The 25775-nt window shown below is 53.4% G+C and overlaps 1 protein-coding gene across 6 annotated transcripts in view; it reads right to left on the reverse strand.

Annotated features, from left to right (window-relative positions):
* EFR3B (EFR3 homolog B) overlaps positions 1–25775 on the reverse strand; it is a 131756-nt gene that overhangs the window by 69769 nt on the left and 36212 nt on the right. For 5 of the 6 annotated variants that reach the window (XM_090020976.1, XM_090020804.1, XM_090020717.1 and 2 more), the window contains exon 2: positions 1134–1210. In XM_090020976.1, the coding sequence (XP_089877102.1) occupies positions 1134–1210 (77 nt within the window). Of the gene's footprint in view, positions 1–1133; positions 1211–21483; positions 21505–25775 lie in introns of those variants that run through there. The other variant, XM_090021125.1, reaches the window with a different exon arrangement.

The raw sequence follows: 25775 nt of genomic DNA on the forward strand, positions 1-25775 counted from the left end.
GGGAATTAGATGAAACAGAACCAGAACCTCTAGTCCCAACAAACCCAGAGATCCTGGTGGGAGTGCAAATGGCAGTTGCTTCTGGCATGAACACAAAATGCTTCTAACATTAAGATCCCCTGCAAGGCACCATCACAGAAAACGAAGTCTATGTGCAAGCGTGAGAATGAGTCACTGCAGGGGGCAATTCCTGGCATTTGGGGGGAATGCCACAGCCTGACAGAGCAGCCCAGTACACCCATGGGCCAAAGGAATGGGAAGATTCAGGGATTGTTCCAGCCCCGCTGGTTTATAAGTTACGAGGCCAGATCCTAAGTTGTCTTGGGCACCTATGTGTGACCCTATTGCATTTCAAGTCCTCAAAACCTGCTAATGCAACAGGTGGGCAGCTTGTAACAGAGTCATGGCTTCAGTCAAGCCTGGAGCAAGCCGACAGCTTATTCAGAGAATTATGAAATCATATAGAAAATGAGGGTTGGAAGGGACCTCAGGAGGTCACATCTAGTCCAATCCCCTGCTCCAAGCAGGATCAGCCCCAGCTACATCATCCCAGCCAGGGCTTTGTCTACCCAGGTCTTCAAAACCTCCAAGGATGGAGAGTCCACCACCTCCCTGGGGAGCCTGTTCCAGGGCTTCATCACCCTTCTAGCAAGGAAGTTTTTTCATAATATTCAACCTCAACTTCCCTTGCTGCAACTGGAGCCCATTGCTCCTTGTCCTGTCACTTGCCCCCAATGAGAACAGTCCTCTTCCTCCTCCCTCTGCTCTTCTGACTCAGGCATAAGCTAAGCAACAGCAGGCTCATCTACACATTCACTAATGCACTTTTGCTATTGTGCCTTACACTTTTTACTTCCATTGTGAGGTACTAGAAAAAGGCACAACAGTCTATTTTAATGCACCTTCACAAAAGCGCACAGGTTTTCTGTGATGCTTTAATGCACATTAAAATAAGTTAAAGCGCATTAAAGCGCACATGTAGATGCACCCAGTGTGTTACAAAAGCAGAGGCGTTACTGTGGGATTTCAGAGTGGAATATGATTGTGTTTAGACACCTAAGTCCACATCAGCTCCCACAGTCGGAAGAGAATCTGGCCCGTCGTGCTCAGAGGGAAAGAGAAGACCCACTTACCTCTGGGTCCTCCGGAAAGATATTGTCCACCAGCCGCTTGTAGCGGGGACGCAGCGCACCGCAGCAACCACAGACGCCTGGAAAAGAAAAGCGAAGCTGGTCAGTGTGCAACAGGGCGTGTTTGGTGAAGGATGGACAGTACGCTCGGATCGGGGAGGTAGAAAACGGCATGGGGAGGCACGTGGGAGAGAAAACACGGGCTGCGGAGAAGAAAAACACGAGCTGCAGCGGCACGAACAAAGCATTGCTCAGCAGCTGCTCGGGGCCGCAAGCCTGGCAGAAAAGGATGAGTCACAGAGGCAGGGTGCTGAGGATGTCACAAGAGGAGATGTTGAGCATGGGGAACAAGGACTGTCTCTGTTCGGTGAGGTCGGAGACAAGTGCCAGAGCATTTTTGTCAGCCAATGACACAGAGAAGACACAGAGGCCCGGTGTAACAAATACACAGGGGGTTTTTAACTGAGGCTGCTGGACCAAGAGTGTCCCTGTGCTTCCTTCTGGTTCTCCTTCCCCCAGTGATGCTTTCAACTCATGGCACCTACCATCACCCTTACACCTGGCCTGGACTCAGAGGTCCTAGAAGGGGATGCTGACGATGCTCCAGGGACTTGGCCCTTCCTGCCTGGCCCCAAGGATTTTGCATCTGTTGATGCCTGGGGGTCCCTGAAAGTGCTCACTGTTCTTTCAGACTGGGTGGGTGAGGCAGAAGACGTACACAGGGGACAGGAAGGTGGGTCCCATGGAAAGGGCTCCAGGGCAGACTTTGAACCGGACACACAGAAAAGGGAAAAGGCTCTTCAGTGACTAAGGCTCCATCCTGAGTCATGGGAATTAAACTGGCCCTCGTTAATGCCGTTGGCAGCGCCAGCAGATACAATCAGCTTTGCCCTTGCTTTCAAAGGGCATCAAGAACGGGCTGTTCAGCAGGACTCTTATATAATATAAATCATTCACCTCAAAGCAGGTCCTTTCTCTGCAAGCAGGTCCATATGGTGCAGACCAGCTCAGCAGGGCTCATTAATATCTATAATTGACCAGCCAGACCCTCAGATAGGGCCAGCCTTGCCTTCCCCTCACCTACAGCTATGACTGATGCCAATGGAGTTGGACTGATGACCTCTGAAGCTTCCTGCTGGTCTCTTTGGTCCACAGTTATCACAGCACCTGAAGCCCCATGGAAAGGTGTGAGGATAAACACAATGCAAAGCCTTCATCCTAGCACAGAAAACGGGGGTGAAGGGACCTCAGGAGATCACATCTACTCCAACCCCCTGCTCCAAGCAGGACCAGCCCTAACAACAACATCCCAGACAAGGCTTTGTCTACCTGGGTCTTCAAAACCTGAAAGGATGGAGACCCCACCACCTCTCTGGGCAACCTGTTCTGTGTTTTTCTACCCTCCTAGTGAGAAAGGTTTTCCTAATATCCAACCTCAACTTCCCTAGCTGCAACATAAGCCTATTGCTCCTTGTTCTATCACTGCCCCCACTGAGAAGAGTCATGCTCCATAGTTAGAGGTGAGTTTACACCTGCAATGCCAATGACCAAGCTAGGAGTAGAGCCCAGGAGTCCTGATCCCGCCTCTAAAAGAGTCGCCCTGGTCTGGGAGCATTTGCTACAGGAGCTCCTGCTGAAGAGCCCACCTGAGCACAACACCACACGCAGCTCATCATGCCTCGCCCCTAAAGCACCTACTCTGCTTAGGGTTCCCTACGGTTCGTGCCAGCAGAGCTGCTGCTGAAAGCCACTCCGATGAGAAAGGGATGCTCTCCACGCGGGGGTCCCCTGTCTTTACCTCCCCTTGGTCAACGCACGAGCTGCGACGAGCCCAGTGGATGTCAGTGAGATATCGGGTCATGGCACGTTTCAGCGCACATCCTCCGGAGCCAGAGAAGCAGTGAGTTCTGGCCTCTCGTGTCGCCCCCACTACTCCCACAACACGGGCAGGAGAAAGGCTCACTCAGAGGAGTTGAGCAGTTCCCAACCCTCCCAGACTGGACCTGCCTGTCCTCACAGGTCATCCTGCTTTATCGCCCCAGGATTTACCCACCACATCCAGCCACACACACACACGACTAGGAGCACATTTCTCACAAAAAACCACTCACTCTCTCTGACCTCACTATCCTTGTACTCACTGGAAATCTACCTAGCACCTCTCAAAGGTGAACTTGGGGGGTGGGATCATAAGATGGCTGGACACCACCTCTGGAGGTCCCTTCCAGCTCTCCTTCTCTATGACTCTGTGACACTAAGAGCCAAGGACTTAACGCTGATACTGGTTTTAAGACATGCTGGGTGCATCTACACAAGGTGCTTTACTGCGCAGTAGACTAAACTACTGCACAGCAAAGTGTCACCGTCTACACATGCATGGCATTTGCTGCGCAGTAAATTACCCTACTGTGCAGTGTAAACACAGGTACTAAATTAACTGCGCAGTAATTCCTGTGCAGTAGCGCTTGTGTAGATGCTGACCAAGAGCAAATTTGCTCCCAGTCAGCCATGCCAGGAGGGGAGCCACAGGGGACAGGGGAGTTCTCTGTCCCTAGTCCTGGTGCTGCTTAGCTTCCAGCAGCCCCCAGGAGCCAGAAGCTAATCAGTACCGGGAGAGCCACTCTTGCCCCCACCGCTTCCCAATTCTTGGCTACCCACAGGAGCCAGGAGCCAAGCAGCACTGGGACTGGGGAGCTCTCTGCTTCCCCACTCAGCTGGGGGCTCACCAGCAGCTGTCCCACTTGACTGGCTGGGACCTGTCCCACTCCTGGGACATCTGCCGGGACAGGGCTCGCTGGGAGCTGTATCCCCCAAAGGTCACGGGACCAGGAGAGCTTGTTGGCTGCAGCGGCGGCAGTCTCCCAGCCCTGTGCACATCAGGACCCCTCCCGATGCGCATGGGGGCCAAAAGACAGTTGCTGCTGCAGCCGGCAGAGCTCTCCCGGCCCCATGTGCATCGGGACTGGCCCCCATGCTCCCTGCCAGCCCCTAGGCTAGCACCCCAGGGGAGCCTAGAGCTCCCCCCTGGCTGCTCCAGGGGGGGCAGAGCAGGGCAGGAGCAGCCCTGTACCAGGCTGCTCCTATTGGGAGCAGATTTGCTCCCACCAAGGTACACGTGTAGACGCACTCACAGGGAAGGCTTACTGAATAGTATTTTACTGCACAGTAAAACTATATCACATTAATAGCATACCCACTGCAATCTACCTGCCTCCTGAAGTCTCCCCACAGCAGGAAAGGGGAGAAGGAGCCTCCTCCCTCTTGACAGGCCTTAATCTCCCAGTAATCAGCTTCTTTTCTTCTGCTAATTGCTTGTCTTCTAGCCCTAGGGATTTCCCTCACCCCCTCCTACAACTCCAGTTGTTGGGCTAGTTGTGGTCACACCCCCAACTATCCAGTTTGTCCAATAAAAGAGATCACCCTAAGACAGGGATTTTCAACCTTTTTTTTTTCCACTTGTGGACCCCTTTGCAAATTTGGAATGGGGTGACGATCCCTTTGAACTGGAAGGGAAAGTATTCACATATTTTTGATTAATCACAGTCATCGTTTGTGGACCCCTTCAACATAGGGTCCATGGACCACAGGTTGAAAACCACTGCCCTAAGAAATCCTTGCCTTTTGCATCATCGCCTTCTTCCACGACAGCTGTAAGAGACTCCTGGGTGGGTCACTGCCAGAATTCAAGTCCAGAGGTTTCCAAGCTAAAAGCAGCGAGCCCCTACACCCCCTGCACTCCAGTAGTCTCTCCTGCCACTAGTCACTGGGCTCTTATCTCCCCAGACCGCCCATTTCCTAGCGAGGGGCAAAGTGCATCCATGAAGCCCCTCCAGGTTTCACCCAGTGTGACCGAGACTGGAGTCCAGTTTGGTGTTCACACCAAAGGCCACCCTACCCCGCCACCTAGGGAGCATTGCCCTCTGGCATAAGTAGTGAGTTTTAATCCACAATTTCCTGTCTCCGGAGATACTGCCACCTCCACAGAAGGAAAAGCAGCCAGGAAGGCACAAGGAAATCAATGATCCCATATGGCTAAATAGATGGTTATAGATATAAAACAGTGGGTGAAAGCTATAGCACCAGGCTCCTCCGCGTGCACCAGGATGCAAGAGGGGAAATGGGGCAGCCCCATCCAATGAGTGCCTATCCCAGCAGATGTATTGCCTGCTATCAGCCAGGCAGGCATTGGGTTGGTCCCTTACTACGCACGGTTACAGGATCCAGTGGAGCAAGGAGGGACAGACGTATCAGTCGATCCCCTCCACACTTCACCTCTGCCCAGGACGTGGCTGCTCTTACGTTTAGCACGTGACCCAAAGCAGCTGTGGGATCTCCATCACTGGAGGCTCTGAAGAACGGGTTAGACAGGCACCAGCCAAAAGTTACCTCAGGATCATTTGACTCGGCCTTGCTGCAGGGGGAGATGGACTAGGGCAGGGGTGGCCAAACCGGGGCACAGGCAGCCCAGGTGTGCAGCACACAGCAGATCAAGGAAGGGAGCAAGCAGCACAATAGCAGACAGGGCAGGGAGCAGAAAGCAGAGCAGCAGACAGGGCAGGGAGCAGAAAAGCAGCAGATCCGGTGGGAGAAGGGGATCTGAGTGGTACTTGGGGAGGGAATTTGTGGCCTGCCTGCCAAGAAAGATTGCTCCGCACTGGGTTAGATGATATCTCCAGATCCCTTGCACCCCAGTTTCCTATGATCCCACGACGAAGAAACCCACACAACCAAGCCTTTATGGTTTGGTGGTCAAGTCATAACCAGCCCAGAAGCCCATAATTTCTAGTCTAGGAATCATCCAGGGAATCACAGAAAACTTCTGACTTCCCCATGACTTTCTGCTGCACCACAGGAAAGAGAGGAGGCTTTCAGCATGGACTCCCATGTCTCAAACCTCCTGCCCTCCCCCAGGAGTCAGCATCAGCAGCGCCAAGAAAGACACACAGATACGGCCATGCCTTGCCGCCCGACCTCTTGTTCCCGTGCCTGTCCAAACACGTCTCTCCCTTTTGTCCAAACACTACCAGAGAGCCATCGCACCCATTCAGCTCCGCAAGCTGGGGCGGGTTTCCATAGTTATTGTGCTGTTCAAAGGAAAACAGGTACCCAACGGTGCCGGCTTTCAACCGCCAGCTCCGCCGCACACACAAAGGCAGGGTGCCTTCCCTGCTCTCGCTCTCTAAACAAAGCTGTTGGCAGGAGACGAGATAAGGAATAATCTAAGGCAAAGAGCTGATAGTCTGCAAAAGAGAGCCAGGTCAGACGCATCTCCTCACCCCTGCCGAACGTCAGGCAGGTCAGCTCTCCGTGCTGGCAAGGGGCACGTCTACTCGGGGACAAAACCTTCCAGGTGGGAGAGGAGGCACCTGCGCACTGGACTGCATCAGATCTCCTGGAGAGGCATCCCCATCCCAAAAACCATCCCAGCAAAGAGTTGTAGCAGTACAGACAGCAATGCGCCCTCACAACACCTCTCCGGGGGCACGTGTTGCTATTCTGAACAGTGGAAGGAAGATCCAGGGGTTACAGGGCCAACATGGGACAGGGAAGACCTTGAGTAACTGAGAGGGAAGGGCCTAGTTTCTCAGCATTTCCCTGCACCCACAGTTGTTGTGAGGATAAAGCCGATAAAGGCAGCAAAGTGCTATGGTGACAGGGGCCAAGCAAGCAGCAGAAAAAAGCCATCTGCCCCATTTCACAGATGGACAAAGTGAGGTGCACAGGGAAATGATTAGCTGACGGCCACACGAGCCAGGAAGAAGGACCAGGAGTCCTGATGCCCCAGACCCTCCCCGCACATGTAGCACCTCACAAATGCCTCCAATGCCCTTTCTGGTGATTTTGGACGCCAAGACAGGATATGCCCCTTCTGATTCTTGAAGGTCCTTCACATTTGGAGGGTGACACATTGCCTCGTCTTAAATTTCCCCCTGCTGTATCAGCTAAATACAATATCCTTCCCTTTCCTCATCCACAAGAGTCAACACCCTGCGCAGGCGGCCGAATCGATTCCTGTGTTCAACGCGCCTGTCAGGATGAAGGATGCTCTAGGAAGGGGAGTTCCTATTCCTGTAACCCATCAGGTTTCACCCTCCCACCTCCCTTTCTTCACCCAGGGACACACCACAACCCAACCAATAATGTGCCCGAGGACCTAACAACTACCGCGTTGCACAATTATCCTTGAGATCAATACACCAACCAACCCTCAGCCTTAAATAACTCAGACTTACCAGACGCCTAGCGCCCCAGGAGTCCTGGATCGTTAGAGATGCTCTGCACATCTGGATGGCTGGCCAGCATGGAGGTATCCCCCAGGGAGAGGCAGTAAGGTAGGACTTACATCAACTCGGGAGATAACAGGTCCAAAAACCAGCCCATCCGAAAACCACTCCAAAGCCAGAGCAGATGGCTGGGAAGGACTCCCTGGACTGAAGACGAGCAAGCAGATAGGAAGCCACGTTCCCTACTAGCAGACCGTCGCAAATGACTCTCCTAACCTAGCTCTACAGAGCAGGTGCTGAAATCATCCCGTTTATTGCTGACGCCGGGTCCCTGGGGCAAAATCTAGAGGGGCTGACAAGGATTTGACTCTCTGGGCACGTGCTGGCCACTAGAGAACATCCACTCAGCACCGGCACATCAGAAAAGGCCTTTATACACGTGCTGGCAGGCAGACACTGGATACAGCTGATGCTGCGCTGAGCTTTGGGGTATGCTGTTATATCTGGGCCTGGGACCCTGAGCCTACAAATGTGTCTGTGCCCATTTCCCCCGGTCTTATTTTGTGGTAAGGGGTTTCACCACCAGCAAGATGCCTCTCTGTAACACTAGGGCCCCCTGCGAGCACTTCAGTTTCCCCTCGCAGGCCAAACAGCTCTGCAAGGCTTGATGGATTTGTGCTTGCAAAGGGCTTTCAAGACCCATGAACAAAAGACACTACCAGGACAATAACTACGTGCAAGCTACCTCCTGAGCCTTCCCACACTGTGGGACCATGGGTGTCCCCAGGCGTTGCGTTCCACCCCAGAGACGGCCGCCTTTCAGCGACAGGCTTTGTAAAAGTGCTACAGAGGCATAAGTAATGGGGACTGTTTCACTCTTTATTCCCTTGTTTTCTTTTGAAAAGCAAAAAAGGCTGCCGGGGCCAGGGGGGGAACCAGCTTCTTCATGCTGCAATGCATGAGCTCAGATTCCCTTCCACAGCCAGCTCTTGATCCTGGCCTGTTTTGTGTCTTGAAATGTGTTTTCCTGCTTCCCCGAGAGACAATGCGGCCGCCCCAAATGCCAGCCGGCCCTCCTTCCCATTCATGCTGCATCCAGAGTCTTAAGCTCTCGTGTGCCCTTAGTAAATCCCCTTTGCCTTGGTTCCCCAAGCAAGCGGATGCTTACAATGATGTCTCTCATCATTGTACCGACGAGGTCCATCACCCACAGCCAGAGTCCTCAGATGGGCTTTGCAGCTGGCCCCAGATACGCCCCTGAGGACAAAGCCCTCCGACTGTGCTGGACTTACACCAAGCTCCAAATTGGCTCCTTAGTATTGCCTTTAATCCCCCCAGCTTCATTTTCTGCTCATGCAACCTCTTCCCATGGCTGTCCCTAGAGTCTCCTTCCTAGGAGCATCCCATTACCTCGGAGCCCGGGTCCCCTTCTCTCCCACAGTCACAACACAAATTATCTTGTCTCCAGAAATGTGACTTTGGAGTATTTTTAGGCCTCATTTATATTCCCCCTCCCCGGGTCTTGGCAGAGGAGTTGGTGCCGTGTTCGGCAGCCACCGCGGTGCGTCTTTGATTCACGGCTGCTCTTCTCCCCTGATGAATGAGCCTAAGCCGCAAATGCATCAAGGATTGCATTAATATTAATCGCAGGATTGTGTCTGATGCCTTCCCCATCACCTAATGTGACCTCCTCTTCAGAAACACGAGTGCCTGAGAGCTTTTAAAGGGAGAGCAGCAGCTGGGAGGAATGTCAAACCCTCCCCAAACCTGCTCACAGAATTGGGGAGTGGGGGGTGGATGGAGATCAGCCTAGGGGCAAACTGTGGGGGGTGTCCAAGGCAGGGCAAGCTGCCCCAATGTGCCATTGCAGCGCAAGAGAGCAAAATCACTGTAACGCTAACCCTGAATGAAACAGGGTTAAAGCTGCAATGGTTTTTCTATACTTAGGCAGATGTAACAGGCCATAGGAAGTTAGGGCTAGAGGGGAGCTAGTCCATGCCCCTGGTCCAAGCAGGACCAGCCCTGACTATATCATCCCAGCCAGGGCTGTGTCAAGCAGGGCCTTATGTCGATGGATGTTACATCGGCACAACTTACCCAGCCTGGGATACGGGTGGAATCATCGCCTCTGTCTACCCGCGCAGGGGCATCGGTGTTATTCAATAGGGGGGGAAACTAAGGAAGTTTCCCGGCAAGGATCCCCAAGAAAGCAAGGGAAAGAGGCACAGCCAGGGCATCTGCAGGACCCCTGGCATCTTTCATGAGGGGCAAGGGCTCCCTTTCTCCTGCTGTGTAGCCCCTGCAGCTGCAGGAACAGTCTTATGCCGTGACCCTCAGCTGCAAGGAAAGCTTCCCCCCCATCCTGTATGCACAGGGCTCACCTCACCCGTCTCCCACCGGTGGTCCCTGGAAGCACCAGGTAGAGCAGGGAAAGGACCCCAGTGCAGGACGTTGGAGGAGCTGGCGCAGCAGGACACCGGGCAGCCCCACAAGTCCTCAGGTTCACAGCCAGGGACCCACATCCCCCCGCCGCCCTGGCCTTACTCCCTCTGCACAACCCCATACCTCCCAAGCCGGGTCCTTGGCTTCTGGATCCTCTACCTTTCCTGGTGGAGGAGGGGGCTGCTCTCCATAGACCCAGTCCCCCTTCCCCACCCCACGTGGTCTGCCGTCATCGCTGACAGCAGAAGGAATGAGGCGTGGGCTGTCCAGGGTGTGATCTCCTGCAAGCTGCCCCTGCCCTAGCAGCAGCTCCCATATTCCTCAAGCCACCTCACAATCTTCCCTGGACTTCTCACTACTTGGGAGGTAGTGCTAACCCCCCTTTGTAACCTAGAGGCACCCAGAAGCTAAGTGACTTGCCCAAGGTCATGCAGCAAGGCTGTGGCAGAGGCCTCCAAGCTGGTGCCCAAACCACTGGCCCCTTCCACTTCCCCATCCAGCACACGTATACTATGGCTGGATACCCATCTCCCCCTTGTCCTGCTATGTGGCATCACCAGAAGGCATCGAGCAGTAATTATTCCAGGAAGTTCAATGCCATTTCCACGATGAGGGTCCTGCCCCACCTGCCCCCTTGATCCGGCCATTCTGGGCTCGGATATCATGGCAGCACGCAGGTCCACCTGCCACCTGCCTTCCCTGGGCCCCAGCTTGTAGGGGATCCGCCAGCACCCCTTCCCCGCGTACCGCTCTCTCTCTCGCATCTCCCCAGGAAGCCCAGTTTCACACTGGGTTCAAATTACGCCCCGCTCCTCCCACCCCGGGGATAAGACAAAAGCTTCACCCCCCGGTTTCCTGAGAGAGAACCAGAGCTGTGCGGCAAAGAGACTTGCCCAAGGCTGTGCGACCCGTCAGTGGCAGCAGACCCCGCACATCATTGTCGATTATGGTTTCGTGATGCGGCCGGGGGTCAGACTCGATGACCCCCAGCTCTGACCCAAATACCTATGACTCTATGAACCGTGGTGGGTGAGCCTGGAAGGGGTGAAGGGGATAGGCATATCTGAAGGGCAATGGCAGAGAGGATGGAGCTGGGCTTTTCTCTCTGCTGGTGGGAGACACAACTAGGAGCAACGGCCTCAAGTTGCAGCAGGGGAGATGGAGGCTAGAGATGCAGCGGGACTCTCTCAGTCAGGCATCGGACTGCACACCTAGAGGAGCTGCGGCATCCCCATCAGTGGAAGTTTTCAAAAGCAATTTGGACAGGTTAGGGTCAGGGGTGCTCCTGCCTTGAGCAGGGGCTGGACTGGGCGATGGTGTGAGGTCCCCTCCAGCCCGACTTCCCTATGATCCTATGATGCCCCCCTGGGGTGATCCACGCTCGGGGTCCCCCTCCGCCTTTCTGCCGAGCCAGCAGCACAAAAGCCAAGGTGTCACCTTTCCCCATCCTCCCGGACCAGACCCTGGGAGCCGGTCCTCGACTCCCAGAGGTCTTTTCAACAAGAAAAAGGCTATGAGATAAACTGCTTGTTTGAAGCTCTTGCAAGGGGAGGCTCAGCGCACATTTGAACACCAAAGCTGGCACTGGGGGGCATGGGGGGTGGGGGTGAAGGGGCTAGAGAGGAAAATATCATCCCAGGAGCTTCTTTGCAGAAGAGGTCTCTAGGAAAACAACTTTGCCTCGGCAGCACCAACCTGCACAACTCTGCGACCGAGACAAACCCCTCCACCAGCCGCTCGGCTTCTCACTGGGCACGAAGCACTGTCCCCCCTCCCCCCGCTCCCTTCCCCAAACCTGATTTATTGGTGGCGTCCATCTGCCCCCAGCTGCATCATACCCGGCAAGAGCAAAGCGCTCACCCTTTGTAGCCGCGGAGAGAAGCTGGGCCGTGTCACTCCGTACCCAGCACCGGGGGGGACATTTCCATCTCAGTGCCTTCCCCGCTGCACAATGCCTTTTGCACAGCGCTGAGCCCCGCGGGAGCAGCTGTCAGGGGCTCAGCAACACGCTGCCCGCTCCGGCGTCTCATCGGGATGTATTAAGCGTAACCCTTTCCCAAGGAAAGACAAAGGTCTTTCTTCCCCGTCTCCCCACCGCTCAGTCCCGCCAAGGACGCAATGTGCTGCCAGCACAAATAGCTTGGAGATGCTGAGCCTATACATAGCGCACACCTGGGCTCCCTTGCGAGCCCACAGCTCACAGGCAGCATCCTCTGCCCTTTACAAGTTTAAACACCCAGCTACGGGCACAGCAGAGGCTCCTGTTAGTCCCTGCTTGGATACTGTAAAGCCACGACCTTGGTCTTGCCTCTCACCTGCCAAGCAAGGGGTGCAGCTGAACACGGGACCCCCAACTTTCCAGCAGGAGCCCTTTGCTCTCTTTCACTGCCGTGAGCATCACCGGGGGAAGCTGTCACACCTGGACATGGGACCCTAGGAAACCCTCCCTGGTGTCCCCACCCTGAGAGCAGGGAGCTCCTTCAGCTTGACACCTATACCACTTAAGATTACAAGAGAGACTTCGCTGGGAAGCCTACCGCACGCTGCTCGCTCTACAAGCCAGGCTTTACGGCTGTTAGGAAGGGAAGGACGAAGAACAGTACCTCCGGTGACGTGGATTATTTTCCAGGACCACGCGGGGCTCACGACGGCAGAGAAAACCGAGCCCCCCAGTAAGGCCATGGCAGGCCGCTACTCGGACCGACGGGGCCGCAACGCCCTTGCCACACGCGACAGCATCTCCGGCAAAGAGATGCTGGAGCAGCGATGGGAGGAGAGAAGAGAGGAGCTCCTCCGGAGGCCAGCTCCACCAGGACAGCTTGAAATAACTACGCCAGCTTGCGCTGTGCTGAGTCACTCGGGCAGCCCAGAGGCGAGCAGAGGCTGGGCTCGTGCCGGTCCGCTTCGGGACGCTGGCAGCACGATCCGTCTGCGGGGGCTGCCAGCTTTCCGAGGTCCCGGCGTGGCTCGGGGCCTGGATGCCCGGGAGGGAAAGCAAAGCCTGCTCCTGTTGGAATGAGCGCAGCGTTCACGGCAGAGGCGGAGAGAGCCGGCAAGCAGCGGGCAAGCTGCCCGCAGGCAGCCTGCGGCTGCCGTTCAGCTCTGGGCGGGGGTGCCCAGGCTGTCGTCCGCATTTGGGGATGCACCTCGGGCCTGACAGTAGCATGGCCACATCCCTCGTGCCTGACCTGCAGAGTCCCAAGTCACCACAAGTCATCACCCGCCCCCCAAGCTTTACCAATGGTCCCCAATCCTGACCTGCAGGGCTCCTGAACCAACCCAAGTACCCCCCAAAAAACTATCAACGCCCCTCCATCCTAACCTGCACGCCCTACCCCCATCTCTCTGCCCACTGCTACTCCAGACCTCCCATGCACCCCGTGCTCCTGGTCTGCAGCCCCCTGTGCCACACCAGTCTGGACCTCCCCGAGGGCTGCAGTCTCCAATAGGCACGGGAGAAGCGGGGAAGAAACCCCGAATTCGTGGACGATTCATGTAAAGCAGTTTTTCTGTTGCAAAGAACTCAGACAGACCTCAGCTACGGATTCCTAATTGAAATCCCTGGGTTTATCTTGCAAATCATGTTTGCCCACCTAACAGGGCTAACATTGTATGGTCTCTCACAGCACCCTTCAGAGGATCTCCAAGCACCCGGGTTGAGACTCACTGGTGTAGACTGTTACCCCCCACAATTTTAGCTCCTGGGGAAACCAAGGCAGGGCAGCACGACCCAGCTCGTCATCCACAAAGGTAGCCAGCAATTCATCACTCCCTATTAAACAGCTGATAGCAGCATCCAGCCCCCACGCCACAATCAGGCAATGATAGCGTGCAATTTATAAGGCATAATTCGATCTCCTGGTAGAGGGGCCGGAAAGGGAGAGGCAGACAATGCTCCCCCCAGCAGCACTGCTCCATGTAAACCCAGGTGATTTAATCTCTCTTGATAAACCCAGCTGCTATTTTCCACCCTCCCCTTCCAGATCCTGCACAATCATTACGTTACCACACAGCAAGTTACAGCTGTGCTTGTGCCAGCAGCAAAAAAAAAACCTAAGAGGGACCTTTTGCTTTGCTGCTGGACCTCAGAGAAAGTTGATCTAATAGGGGATAATTATAGTAATTTCCATGGAGCTAGTCCCACTTGCAACTTTTGTTTACTACCTTGATGCTTCTGCAAACTATTGCTCCTTTTATTATGAACACGGACAATGTGCTTTAGTAAGCCACAGCCGGCCAGGTGCTTCGTGACGTGCTGCGGCCCCCTTGGGTGATGGATGAGCTGTGCTCATGACCAAAGCCGTGTCTTCCAGGCCAGGTTTGGGAAAAAATGATGCTTCCTTTCTGGAGGGAAAAGGGAGAGATCATCCGGTCTGAACGACAGATCTGCCGTGCCAATGCCAGAGCGTGGCCTCCTGCCACCTCCCTGAAAGCCCACCTGCTTAGAAGACCTGGCCTCAGACTCATTCCTCTTGTCTTCTTCAGGATCTGCTTCAAATCTGTCCTCTCACCTCCATGACCCTGCTGTACTGGGAAACAGGACCTGGGAGGAAAGGGCTGGAAGAGCTGGGACTGTTTAGTCTGCAGCAGACAGCTGGATAACAAGTCTTCCAGCCCGAGGAGGACTGGATATCAGCAGGGAACAGATGCATCAAGGCAGGACTCCCCGGCTGAGCCGGGATGTCATGGGCATCGTCCAGGGGTTCATCCCTACCCCCATGAAGCACTAGAAAAGGGACCACCTTGAGCTGGATGTGGAGCAGATCCCATGACAAGCGCTGAGCATGGTCCAAAGACGTCCAGGCATCACCCAGGAAGAACAGGTGTCAGGGCTGCTTCCTCCCAAATCCCGAGCCTCAAACTTAGCTGGGATCCAGATTTGAGAAGAGTTATAGAGAAGTCAGGCTGGAAGGGACCAGTCCCCTGCCTCAGCCCTGTCCAAACCAGCCCAGACAAATCCATCATCTAAACTCTTCAAAAAAGTACTGTCAGTCCTAACACAGCAGCAGACATCACACCCAAGCCTGCCCCAGGGAAGGCAGGAGAACCACAGCACCCAGCGTCCTGCTTCCCCAACAAGCTGTTAATACATGCCCAAGAGATCCCAGGCAGAGGCCGTGCCCCCAGTATAGAGGAAGGCAACCCCCACCCAGCCCATACCAATCTGACCCTAGGGAAAATCCCTTCCTGACCCCAAATGCAGCCTCCATCTGACCCTGAGCACAGGGGCAGGACCCTCTTGCTTTGGTCCCAGCAGAAGCATTGGCACAGACTGGTCCCTGTCCCCAGCCTGAGCTGTATCCAACACCCAGCTCCTCTGGGAGAGACTTAAAACCCCCTGACGTATGGAGGAGAAAGGGGCTGGGGGCAACCAGCAAAGCCCAGAAACCGGGGATATCCCCATAGCAAAGTACAGACATGGTGCTGCATAAATCACCCCAACCAGTGGCTGCCCATCACCTCCAGCAATGGAGAGTCCTTACGTTCCCTGGGCATCTGTTTTTCTGCTTCCCTGACAGTGAAGAAGTTTTTTCCTGAGATCCAACCTAAACCAACCTACGTTGCTGCAGCTCCAGGCCACCGGTCCCCATCCTACTCTCTGCAGCGATCTGCAGCAAAATGCTCTTTTGCCTGGACGCAAAGTCACAAAAGAGGCTGAGGAGGAGCAAGATGAGCCACTGGCTCTTTGCATTAAAGGTCATTTAGATGCAAGGTGGAATAGGACCAGGTGTAGACACCGAATACAGGGAGGAGGATCCAGCCCTGGGTCTGCAGCCCAGCATCGCAACAGTCATGCAGTGGCAAAGGGATGAAGGAAGGACTAAATCAGGCGCAAGGCTGTGACACGGCGAAGTAGCAGACACCGGGCCGGGGAGAAGCACAGCTGCTTCCAACTTGCACCTGCCGCCTGGGGCTCCTGAGAGTGACACTGGGAGGAGAGGGGGAGCAGGTGGAAAACAAGCCAAACCAATTACCATGGCTGGGCCTCAGCACCGCGATCTGCATTAGAAGATCATCAGAGAGACAAAAAACAGGGTCAGGAAGGCAACATGTTTAAAGGAGAGGAAACCTGACATGGGAGACTGGCAAGCCAGAGGGAGAGGCCCAATACTGTTGTCTCTGCAGCTATCTGGAGGAAGCCGGGAAGTGACAAGCAAGGGAAACAGAAGTGAAAACATAGGATGAAGCATCCTTGGGCGCACAAGAGCAAGTCTGTCGGCAGAACCAGCTGCCTGGAGAACGAAGCAACCCCATGCAGCAAGACAGTCGTGACTGGGCTAGCCCCACTTCCCCGCGAAGGGTTCAAGGCAGTGAAATGCACCCTGCTACATGCATAGGAGGGGACTGGACTAGAGACCCTGCCACTCGCACCCACGCACTGAAATGACCCGGGCAGATCATTCCCACCGCAGAGGAGCGTGCGAGGGAGCCTCCAAGAGATGCATCTCACCCAGTCCTGCTCCGTCCAGCAGACACCAGGGCCAGGCTTCCCAATGGCATGCATACAAAACCCTCAGGGAATCAGAGAATCATAGAAAATGAGAGTTGAAGGAACCTCAGGAGGTCACTTGTACTCCAGCCCCTTGCTCCAAGCAGCACCAGCGCCAACTACATCATCCCTGACAAGCTGGGCCATAAAAACCTCCAAGGATGGAGATCCCATCACCTCTCCTGGTAACTCATTCCAGCGCTTCACCACCCTCCTAGTGAGAAAGTTATTTTCTAATATCCAACGTCAACTTCCCTTGCTTCAGCTTGAGCCCATTGCTCCTTGTCCTGTCGTCTGCCCCACAGAGACCAGTCCAGCTCCATCCTCTTTGCAGTCCCCCGTCAGGGAGGTGACGGCTGCTATTCAATCCCCCTCGGTCTTCTCTTCTGCAGACTAAATCAGCCCAGTTCCCTCAGCCTCTCCTCACAAGTCCTGTCCCCCAGCCCCACAACCATTTCCATTGCCCTCCGCTGGCACCTTGAGTCCAAAGAAGTTATACCCGCTGAGGCAGTGGTTGTTAAGTCAGCAGAGCATGGCCAAATCTACAGCAGCTTCAAGCACCGGCTCTCGGCTCAAAGCGAGCAGAGCAAAAAGGCTGGGTTGTATTCCAGCAAGAGACATAAAAGCCGTGCAGGCAGCAGGCACCCAGCTAAGGTGCCCAACTAGCGCCCAGGAAGATAATGGCATCTGTGACAGTGGACCAGTCAACTGAAAACGATTCTCAAATCCAAACTCCAGCGCTGGACGGCTCATCCACGCTTGGCCTCGCAGCCTACGTTCATTCGTCTCTCACCTCCCGCTTTTAATTGCTCCATGCGCATAAACCCTGCATGAAGCAGCTCATTACTGGGTCAGAGTTTTCCCAGCTCTGTCCATAAAGCACAAAAGGCACCTCAAACTGATGGCAATTAATCCCGAAAAATATTCATTAAACCGCATACCCCGTGAAGGTCACCGCTCCGGCTCTGGCCAGAAAAGCGATGCCTAAAGCCAGGCGATGTTATCAGCCGCGCCAGCGTTGCCTGTAACTGAATTAGAGCCTTTTCCTAAATCCGCTTAGTGGAATCGAGTTCACGCATTTGATGAGGGGCTTTGGCAAAAGCCAAGCGCCAAATAAATCAGCACTTTCCTTCGTTTCCTGTCGACTTCCTCAGCAGTTTAGTTCCCCAGGGACGAGGCGGGCAGCGGGAGCTACAAGGTGATGCCTTTCCAGGCCGCGCTAGACGAGTTGCTGAACGATATTGGGATGGATCGCTGAATCGTGTCAGACACCTTATGTGTAGCAGGGGCCGGAGATTGTGCCCAGGCCCTAGGGAGGGAGGACCACAATAGCAATTCAAAAAACCAGGCATCTGTTCCTACCTTTGCCACCTGCTGTACCACCATGGTCAAGTCACTTCACTGCTCTGTGCCTCGGTTTACCCATTTGTAAAATGGGGCTAGTGATGTTTCCCCCTCCTTTGTAAAGGCCTTTGAGAACAAATGATGACAAGTGCTATAGAAGCACTAACTATTCTTACCACCCTGCTATTACAGCATCCCATCCAGCAAAACAGCTAACTTGCCACCTAGGTGCTGGCTACACAAGGCCCCTTGCTGCGTGGCTAGCTATTTATTAGGACAGATTCACCATAATGCACGTGAGGCTGAATTCAAAACTCCCCTGCCACTCAGTCATTACAGGCCATGCACAGCTCCTCATTAATGGCAGTCCCTGACCTTCCAAAATGGCCTTGATTTTAGAACGATGATTTATTTTTCCTTGCTAATCTGGACTAATCTGCTGGTGTCCTTCTTTAAGGACAGTGATTTCGAAAGTGGAAATCATTCCTGATTTTAAAAAGAAATGATTAACACGTTGGTTATGGTTACTCCATTGGTGATGGTTAGTTTTCACCTACCGCTGGGTAAGTGGAGATGCACAGGCACAGTGCAGCTAAGCCCCCATGCTGCTTTATCTCATGGTAACATGTTCATTTGCCCAGGCCCCTTCCTTTATCCTCCAGGGTCTTACGTTGGCTTCATATTGGCACCATTTCATGCCAGCAGAAGGTCCGGCTCAACTGCATTTGGATGAATTACGTGGGAAAACCTATGACACTTCTACCGTACCCAATGGGTTTAAGTCTTGTGGGATCTACAGGACGGTCCTGTGAGCCATTACCCATTATGGAAACATGAGAGCTACTGATAGGAAGAAAATCAAGTACCGTGTAATTCCCAAACATGCGCCGGCTCCTAATATTACCCTCTTTGCATAGGATTCCTGCCAACACCTCTGGTCCAAAGCTGAGCCAGTCTATGTGCCCCTCTCATTCCTGCTGTTGCTGAGGTTTACTCTCAGTCTTCTTCCCGTGTATTGAGCTGCTTTTGGGCATTCAAGCAGTCAAGCACAGAGCAAGCTGATGGCTCATTCAGAAAAGCATGTAATCATAGAAAATGAGGGTTGAAGGGACCTCAGGAGGTCACATCTCATCCAACCCCCTGCTCCAAGCAGGAGCAGCCCCTAGTACATCATCCCAGCCAGGGCTTTGTCTACCTGGGTCTTCAAAACCTCCAAGGATGGAGAGTCTACCACCTCTCTGGGAAGCCTGTTCCAGTGCTTTCCTACCCTCCTCATGAAAGTTTTTCCTGATATTGAACCTCAACTTTTGTTGCTGCAACTTAAGCCCATTGCTCCCTGCTGCATGCTGCATGTTAGGCACTGGCTGGGTACTTACAATACAGTGCAAACAGCCCCCAGGCCCCAAAGACCCTATAATCCATGAAGCCAAGTAGAGGAGGAAGGTGGGTAACCCAATGGCAGGAAGGGGTCTGTTTCTTTTGGATGATGGATTGGTCTGAGCTGGTTGGGTCGGGATGATCCTGGTTCGGGCAGGGGGCTGGACTAGATGTAACGTCTGGAGCCCCCTTCCAGCCCTACTTCTCTGTCATTCTCCAAGTCTTGTGGGTACTGCCATGCAGAGATGGGGTGCTGGAAAATGAGCACAGTCTAGTGCAGAAGGACATAAGAAAACTACCGGAGAAGGAAGGAGAAAATGGTGCCTGGAGGCTGACTCGGCAGGCTGAAAATTAAGGGACTGTACAAAACCTCCAACTTCCGCACAAGTCAGCTCAGCCTATTCCTCATAGAGAAGATATTGGCTTCTCTGGTCCTCTGTTTTCCCGGCAATAACAACTACGGATGTCCCCGTCTGCAAGGCTTCGGAGTTTAACCCAATTAGGTTTGCCACATCTTAAACGTGTCACTACTAGCAAAGCAAAGCACCGGGCAGAGGAGAACGTGGGGAAACCTCGGGCTCTGTTACAGAAGTGGAAGGATGGCTGGAAATTGTACACAAACCTGCAGGCCAAGGTTCACATCGGCCATAAAATTTTACAGGGCAGCAGTTAAGTCATGGCAAATGGGTTCAATCTCGAACAGGTCAACACAACATTAACTGCACTGGTGGGGAGGGGAAGTTGGCGATACAGCATTACCACTGGCAGCGAGACTCTGAGCTGCTTTATCTTCTGCAGAAGCAGCTTCATTTCCAGGCAAAGCATGGAGAAGCGATGACCTACTCAGCTCTGCAGCAAAGAGGCGGCCATTATGGCCCTGACCGCTGGCTTTTGAGCAGCACCCAGCACTGATACGGAGGTCAGCAAGGCCAGTTGCAGATGGGAGCCCAACGGGAGGGGGTCTGTCTGTGTTTGGGACAGGTATGCAATGGCAGAGAGGAGCTTCTATGGGGATTTCCATAGCAGCATAGAGTGCGCACAATGCTGCCACTCGAATGAATGAAAAAAAAATACAGGCACAACAAAATATCACCTCTTTCCTCCTGGTTCTAGTTGAGAAGGGGCATGGCGTCCGATGTAGGCTCTCCAGCTGTCACCAGGGAAATGAGCCAGTCACCATGTGGGTCATAATTACACTGATGCAATTCATCTGCTCCTGCATTTGCTCTGAAATGGGCTGATATCACTCCTAATGAATAAGGACAGAATGGCCATGTACTGGATCAGACCCCCAGGGCATCTTGCCCAGTGTCCTGGGTCACACGGCAGCAGAGAGCGGAGGCTGAAAGGGAGAGTGAACGGGGTCTGACCAGGGTTTTCCCCCAGTTTCTCCCTCCCTTGTGCCCTCGGGCATCGAAGGTCCAGGCAGGTCTGATGCAGAGGCTGTGCCTCCCACCCCATGCTCAATAGTGACCGATGCCCCTTTCCTCCAAGCACATGTCCAGTCCCTTGGCCGAACTCTCAGCTTCCACCACAACTTGTGGCAATGAGCTCCACCCTTTAATTACAAGCTGTGCAATTAAAAAAAAAAAAGATGAATCTGTTATGAAAGGTCCTATGGCTGCCATTTTCAACCTTTTTTCATTTGCGGACCCCTTTGGAGATTTCAAATGGCGGCACAGACCTCTTTGACTTGGCTGTGTGGGTATTCACATACTTTTGATTGATCGGAGTCATCTTTTACAGACCCGTTAGACATAATCTGCAGCCCCCCAGGGGTGCGTGGACAACCACAGCTTGAAAACCACTGTCCTATGGGATTTCATAGAAATCCTATCCCTGCCAGAGAGCTCTATGGAGGTGGTTCAAGGTGTCACAATCATTCCTTAAATACTCACACATGAGGTGATGGAAACCTTCATAACGACACAGCTTGTAAGAATGCACTTGAACTTGGGCTGGACATTCAAAATCAGCTCGGACCCATCTCTTCATCTCTCAGCCCCGCGCCCCATTCCCGGGCACTGAGTTAAAGTGGTTTGCTCACAGCCAACCACCTGTGCCCCAGACAGGTGGAAAAGCCCAGTGGGTTTCCCCGGCTATTCATAATCGTCTCTTCAGGGTGCTGTAGAGCACTGCCAAAGCCAGACTTAGAAGCCAGAGGGATTGATGTGTGCAGTTCCATTCGTGGTAAGTGTTTCCAATGCCCTAGCAGGCATACCTCTATAGCAATCCCACTCCCCCATCCCAGCAGCTGCCAGACAGCTGCCAAAAAAACAATGATCTAAACCAATGAGAAACATTACGATCCATTTTTAGCTTCCTCTGGCATTTTCCACTCACAAAGAGCTCTGCTGAGGAGAGACAAATTCCTCCTCTCCATTTCACAGATGGAAAAACTGAGGCGCAGAGACGCGATACGCCTCACCTGGCATCACACATCAGGAGCAAAACTCAGAGTGGACTAAGAGCTTACCTGGGTACTTGCCTAGGGCAGGCCCCTGCCACGCTCCTCGGTGCAAATGCTGACATGCAGTCTTGGTAGCTAGAAATTAAGCCCCTCGCTCCAAATTTAAGACGCCCTCAGCAAACAGCCTGGCTTTAAGAGGCGCAGGACATGCACTGCTCCCACTAAACGTGAATAAGGGCGCTGAGGACCCTGCAGGACTAGACATCAGGGGGACACCCCGTGACAGCAGAGCTGGCTCTGTAAATCCCATTCCCGGCATCCCAGAGAGGCAGAGAAAAAGCCCAGATATCGGTCATCACTGTCCGTGTTTGCTCCAAATCCCAGAAGCCTTCAGTACGGGGGGGCTGGGTGCTGCTTGTCCTCCCGATCCTGGCACTGGAGCTGCTGCCGGTGTTTGGAAGAGAAACACGCTTTCTTTTAAGACGCCTGCGTGGGGGGGAAGCAAAAGGCTACGGGGGACCGTGACTGCGGCTCCAGCTGCACAAACAAAGGACCGAATTACAGGGTCTATTACACTGCACGCAAGAAAGGTGAGACGTGGCTCACAACTTGGCCTGCGACATAATAACACCCTTTGCCTTTCACATTTGGAGCACTCTGGCGCAGCTGCATCGTCACCAATGTTTCATCTGCTAGGATTAATTTTTTTTTTATTTCCTTCTGTGCATGATCAGCTGCACAAAGCTGGCAGGAGAGACCATATGCTCCAAGCTGATCTTCACTCCCAAATCCAAGCAGACTTTGGATCTGATAAATCCAAATCTGGCCTGGACGGGCTAGATTTATTTCTGTGTTGTCTCCCCGCTGAAAACCTGCAGCAATGACGAGGGAGTGGGTGAGAGAGATGTTCATGTCAGAGCACAGATGCATAGAAATGTCCTTCCTGCCCAAGTGCATGGGGGCTGGACCTGATGATCCGCAAGGTCCCTTCCAGCCCGAACATCTACGAAAATACAAAACTATGAAATCCTAGCAAAGTTGGGCTGGAAGAGACCTCCAAAGGTCATGCTCCAAAGGTCCACTCCCCTGCCAGAGGCAGGAGCAGCCCCATCCAAAGCATCCTATATGATTTGGACAGGAATGATCCCTTGTATAATGTGATTTTACAAGGGAGGTTGTTTGAAGCTTATTGTGGGCACAATCCAGAAGAGGTCTCAGTACCCCCATACCCACTGGCTCGCATCACTATGAACCACGCTGGTCTTGATCAGCCCTCGGCTCATATAAAACTCCGGGGCACTCGTGATACCAAGTCATCAGAGGTTCTTTAAATCCAACCCACGTCATCTGTCTCCCATGGTCTGGGTCCTCAGTGGGCATAAATCCTCAGAAACCATCAATGTATGTCAGTCTGCACCCGCTGAGGATTGGGCCTTACCTTCTTTACACTCAGCGGCTCGGCCCAGCCCGCAGCATTGACAACACTGCCCACCAAGGTGAAAAACAGCCAGATTAATATTTAATGGTGGTATAAGCTCTAAGGCAAACCTGGAGCTAGAGGAGTTAAAAGCCTGTAAAGTTCGGTGGATGGCAGCAGGGAGCATCACAATACTTGGAAAGACGATGCACAAAAACCCGTGCATAGGTTAAGAAAAGCACGGAGCACAGTACAACCCAAACCTGGCGACTGCCTGGGGAGCCACGTAGCAATGCTGTCATATGAAATAAGTTCATTAAACAGAAGAACATCTTGCATGCAAAAGCCGGTCTAGCTTTATCCCAACCCTGCAGTTGGGCCAACAAAAGAGATCGCCCACAGAAATCCTTGCCTCCGTTAATCAGCAAATGGTACGGTGCATGGCATCAAATGGGATTGATCACGCGTGGGCGATGATGTGGGCTGGATGGAAGCACTTTTAATGTAGAAAAAGAGTAGGGCAGAAGTGCTCTTTGGATCTGTGTTTCCCTTTGCCCTGTCCTTGTTCCTGTTGCCAGCCAGTCTGATCACCGGACCGATTGCAGGAATAAAGGCGACAGTGAGTTTACGCTCCCCAAAGACCTGCTGCATGCTTATTCGAACCGTAGGACCTAGGGGGTCCTTGGAAGCACCCCCCAGGGACCGCAAGGGCCCTTGCACACCCAGCTAAACTCCTTGTTCAGGACACGGGTCCGCACTGGGAGGTTCTCGTTATGTTCCTGCCAGCCTGGGACAGCCAGTCCCTAAAGCCGAGGGACCGGTCTTGGGGAATTTCGCTTCTCGGTGGCTGCACTGCATAGCAAATGGCCGAACGAAGCAAAGAGCCTCAGCATCAGGAAATGTAAGTGTGCTGGATAGGACCAGGAGTGCAAACGGAGCCCAGTGGGATGGGGGACAGAGCCGAGGTATATAGTGGGGGTCAAGGCTACAGTGGGGGACACAGCCAGCATAGCTCCAGCAGGAAGCAAGAGGCAAGAAACCTTGGCCACGCACAAGCCCTGGGCCAAAGGTGTTATTCTGGGCAGAAACACAGAGGCTCAAATGACAGAGGACAGCAGGGACGTGTTTGGCAGGGGCCCCAGGGGCCAGTCGCCTTGCACATTCCTCGAATACCAGCTGCACTTGCAGCATCTCTGGATATAGCTCCCCTAATACAGAGCTGGCGTAAGTCTCCAGGCATGGAGTCCTCTCCTGCACTCGGCTTGCCAAACACAGCCGGGCACCATGCAGCACAACCCCCTTAGGAGGAATCCCCAGGGGAGCAGGAGAAAAGTTCATTAAAGGGGGTGTTCGCTATAACAGGGTTAGCCGATTCCCAGGTCAAATCTCCCGATTAGCACAGGAGCTTTAGGTTGGATATTAAGAAAAGCTCTCTCACTAGGAGGGTAGTCAAGCACTGGAACAGGCTCCCCAGAGAGGTGGTGGACTCTCCATCCTTGGAGGTTTTGAAGACCCAGGGAGACAAAGCCTTGGCTGGGATGATGGAGTTGGGGCTGGTCCTGCTCGGAGCAGGGGGTTGAGCCCCCGAGGTTCCTTCAACCCTCCTTGTCTATGATGTGTGATTCTGCAGCATAGGAATGAACCCATCCGGTTCTCGCTGCTGGGAGAGTTAAAAGCAGGCGTTTGCTATGAACTGGGCTCGTTACCACAATGTCGTTCTGTGCATTTACAGAAGACAACTACAAAAGCTTTTATAAAGCAGAGCACAAGACCTTCCCTGCATGTTATCCACCCAGATCTTCTATGATGTTTTTAATCAAAATCATCCAATGTTTTCCTTATTTAGATCCCCCCCTCCAAAAAAAAACACAAAAAAAAACAGGTGTTTTGAATAAAGAAAAAGCTGGCTGCAAAGAGACAAAGAAAATCCGGCTCCAAGCCAGCGGCGCAGAAATAGCCCCGACACTTCAACTGCTGCAAAACCACATCCTGCCTCTCCGCCAGCTGTCGCAGGGAGGTCAAAAGCCTCTGACCCCAGAGTCCAGTAGCCTGCAGGAGAAGCGCGACAGCAACAGCTCCATTTAAACAGGAGGGGAGCCAGGAAGGCTCTGTTCTCCATGGCTGCACCCCCTTACCATGCAACTGTGCCGCAGAGGCCAGGCTAATGCAGGCAGGATCTAGCAGTGCTCATTTAGGCTCTGTTTGCACTGCAGGAAAAGCCCCAATTCTGCAAAACCAGGGAATGATGACATTTGTTGCCCAACCGGCTGCAAAATAGTGTAATGGCCACTATAAGGGTGTAACAGCCATGGTTCCCAGACCCTGCACTGCGCCCTGGCAAGAAGGCAGTTTTTTCCTTGGGGTGTTGTCACATCCTGACTCTAGGATCCATCAGGACATCCTGGTCCTTAACCAAAGCTGTCATTTGGGCTCTGAGCATGCCATGCATCTGCGGGAAGCATCCCGCTGCTTTTCCAAACCCAGGCAATGGGTTTATGGCTCTCTTGAAAGCACTGAGGCACTAGTTGGCCTAAAGCTGAGAGCACAGATGCTTGGGGACAACTGCAGAAAGGCTCTTCAGCAACAGTTCCCCCCCACAAAGAGCTCCTGGAAGGTCACAGTAGGGCTTGATGGTCCTTTTCCTGAAGTACCAGAATTGACCTGATGATCAAAGCCAGCATTTTACACTAACCCATGGCTGGATCTGCCATCAGGGCTGCAGCTACAACACACACAGACAGACCTGGAGTTTCCCTAAACCAGCCAAGATACCAGAGCCACAACAGTACGATACGGTGGGCTTCATATCTGGGACCTGAAATCTGTGCCATCGCGGTGACCGGACCCAAGCAAGCCATGATCTCACAGCTGAAAGCTGGGACAGGTTTCATCTGTGTGCTGCCATCACGCTTCGACAGCCATGCAAACACAGCCTCCGCTC

This window comes from Crocodylus siamensis, chromosome 1 (assembly GCF_052110815.1).
Source record: "Crocodylus siamensis isolate JL-2025a chromosome 1, ASM5211081v1, whole genome shotgun sequence".
Lineage (NCBI taxonomy): Eukaryota > Metazoa > Chordata > Crocodylia > Crocodylidae > Crocodylus > Crocodylus siamensis.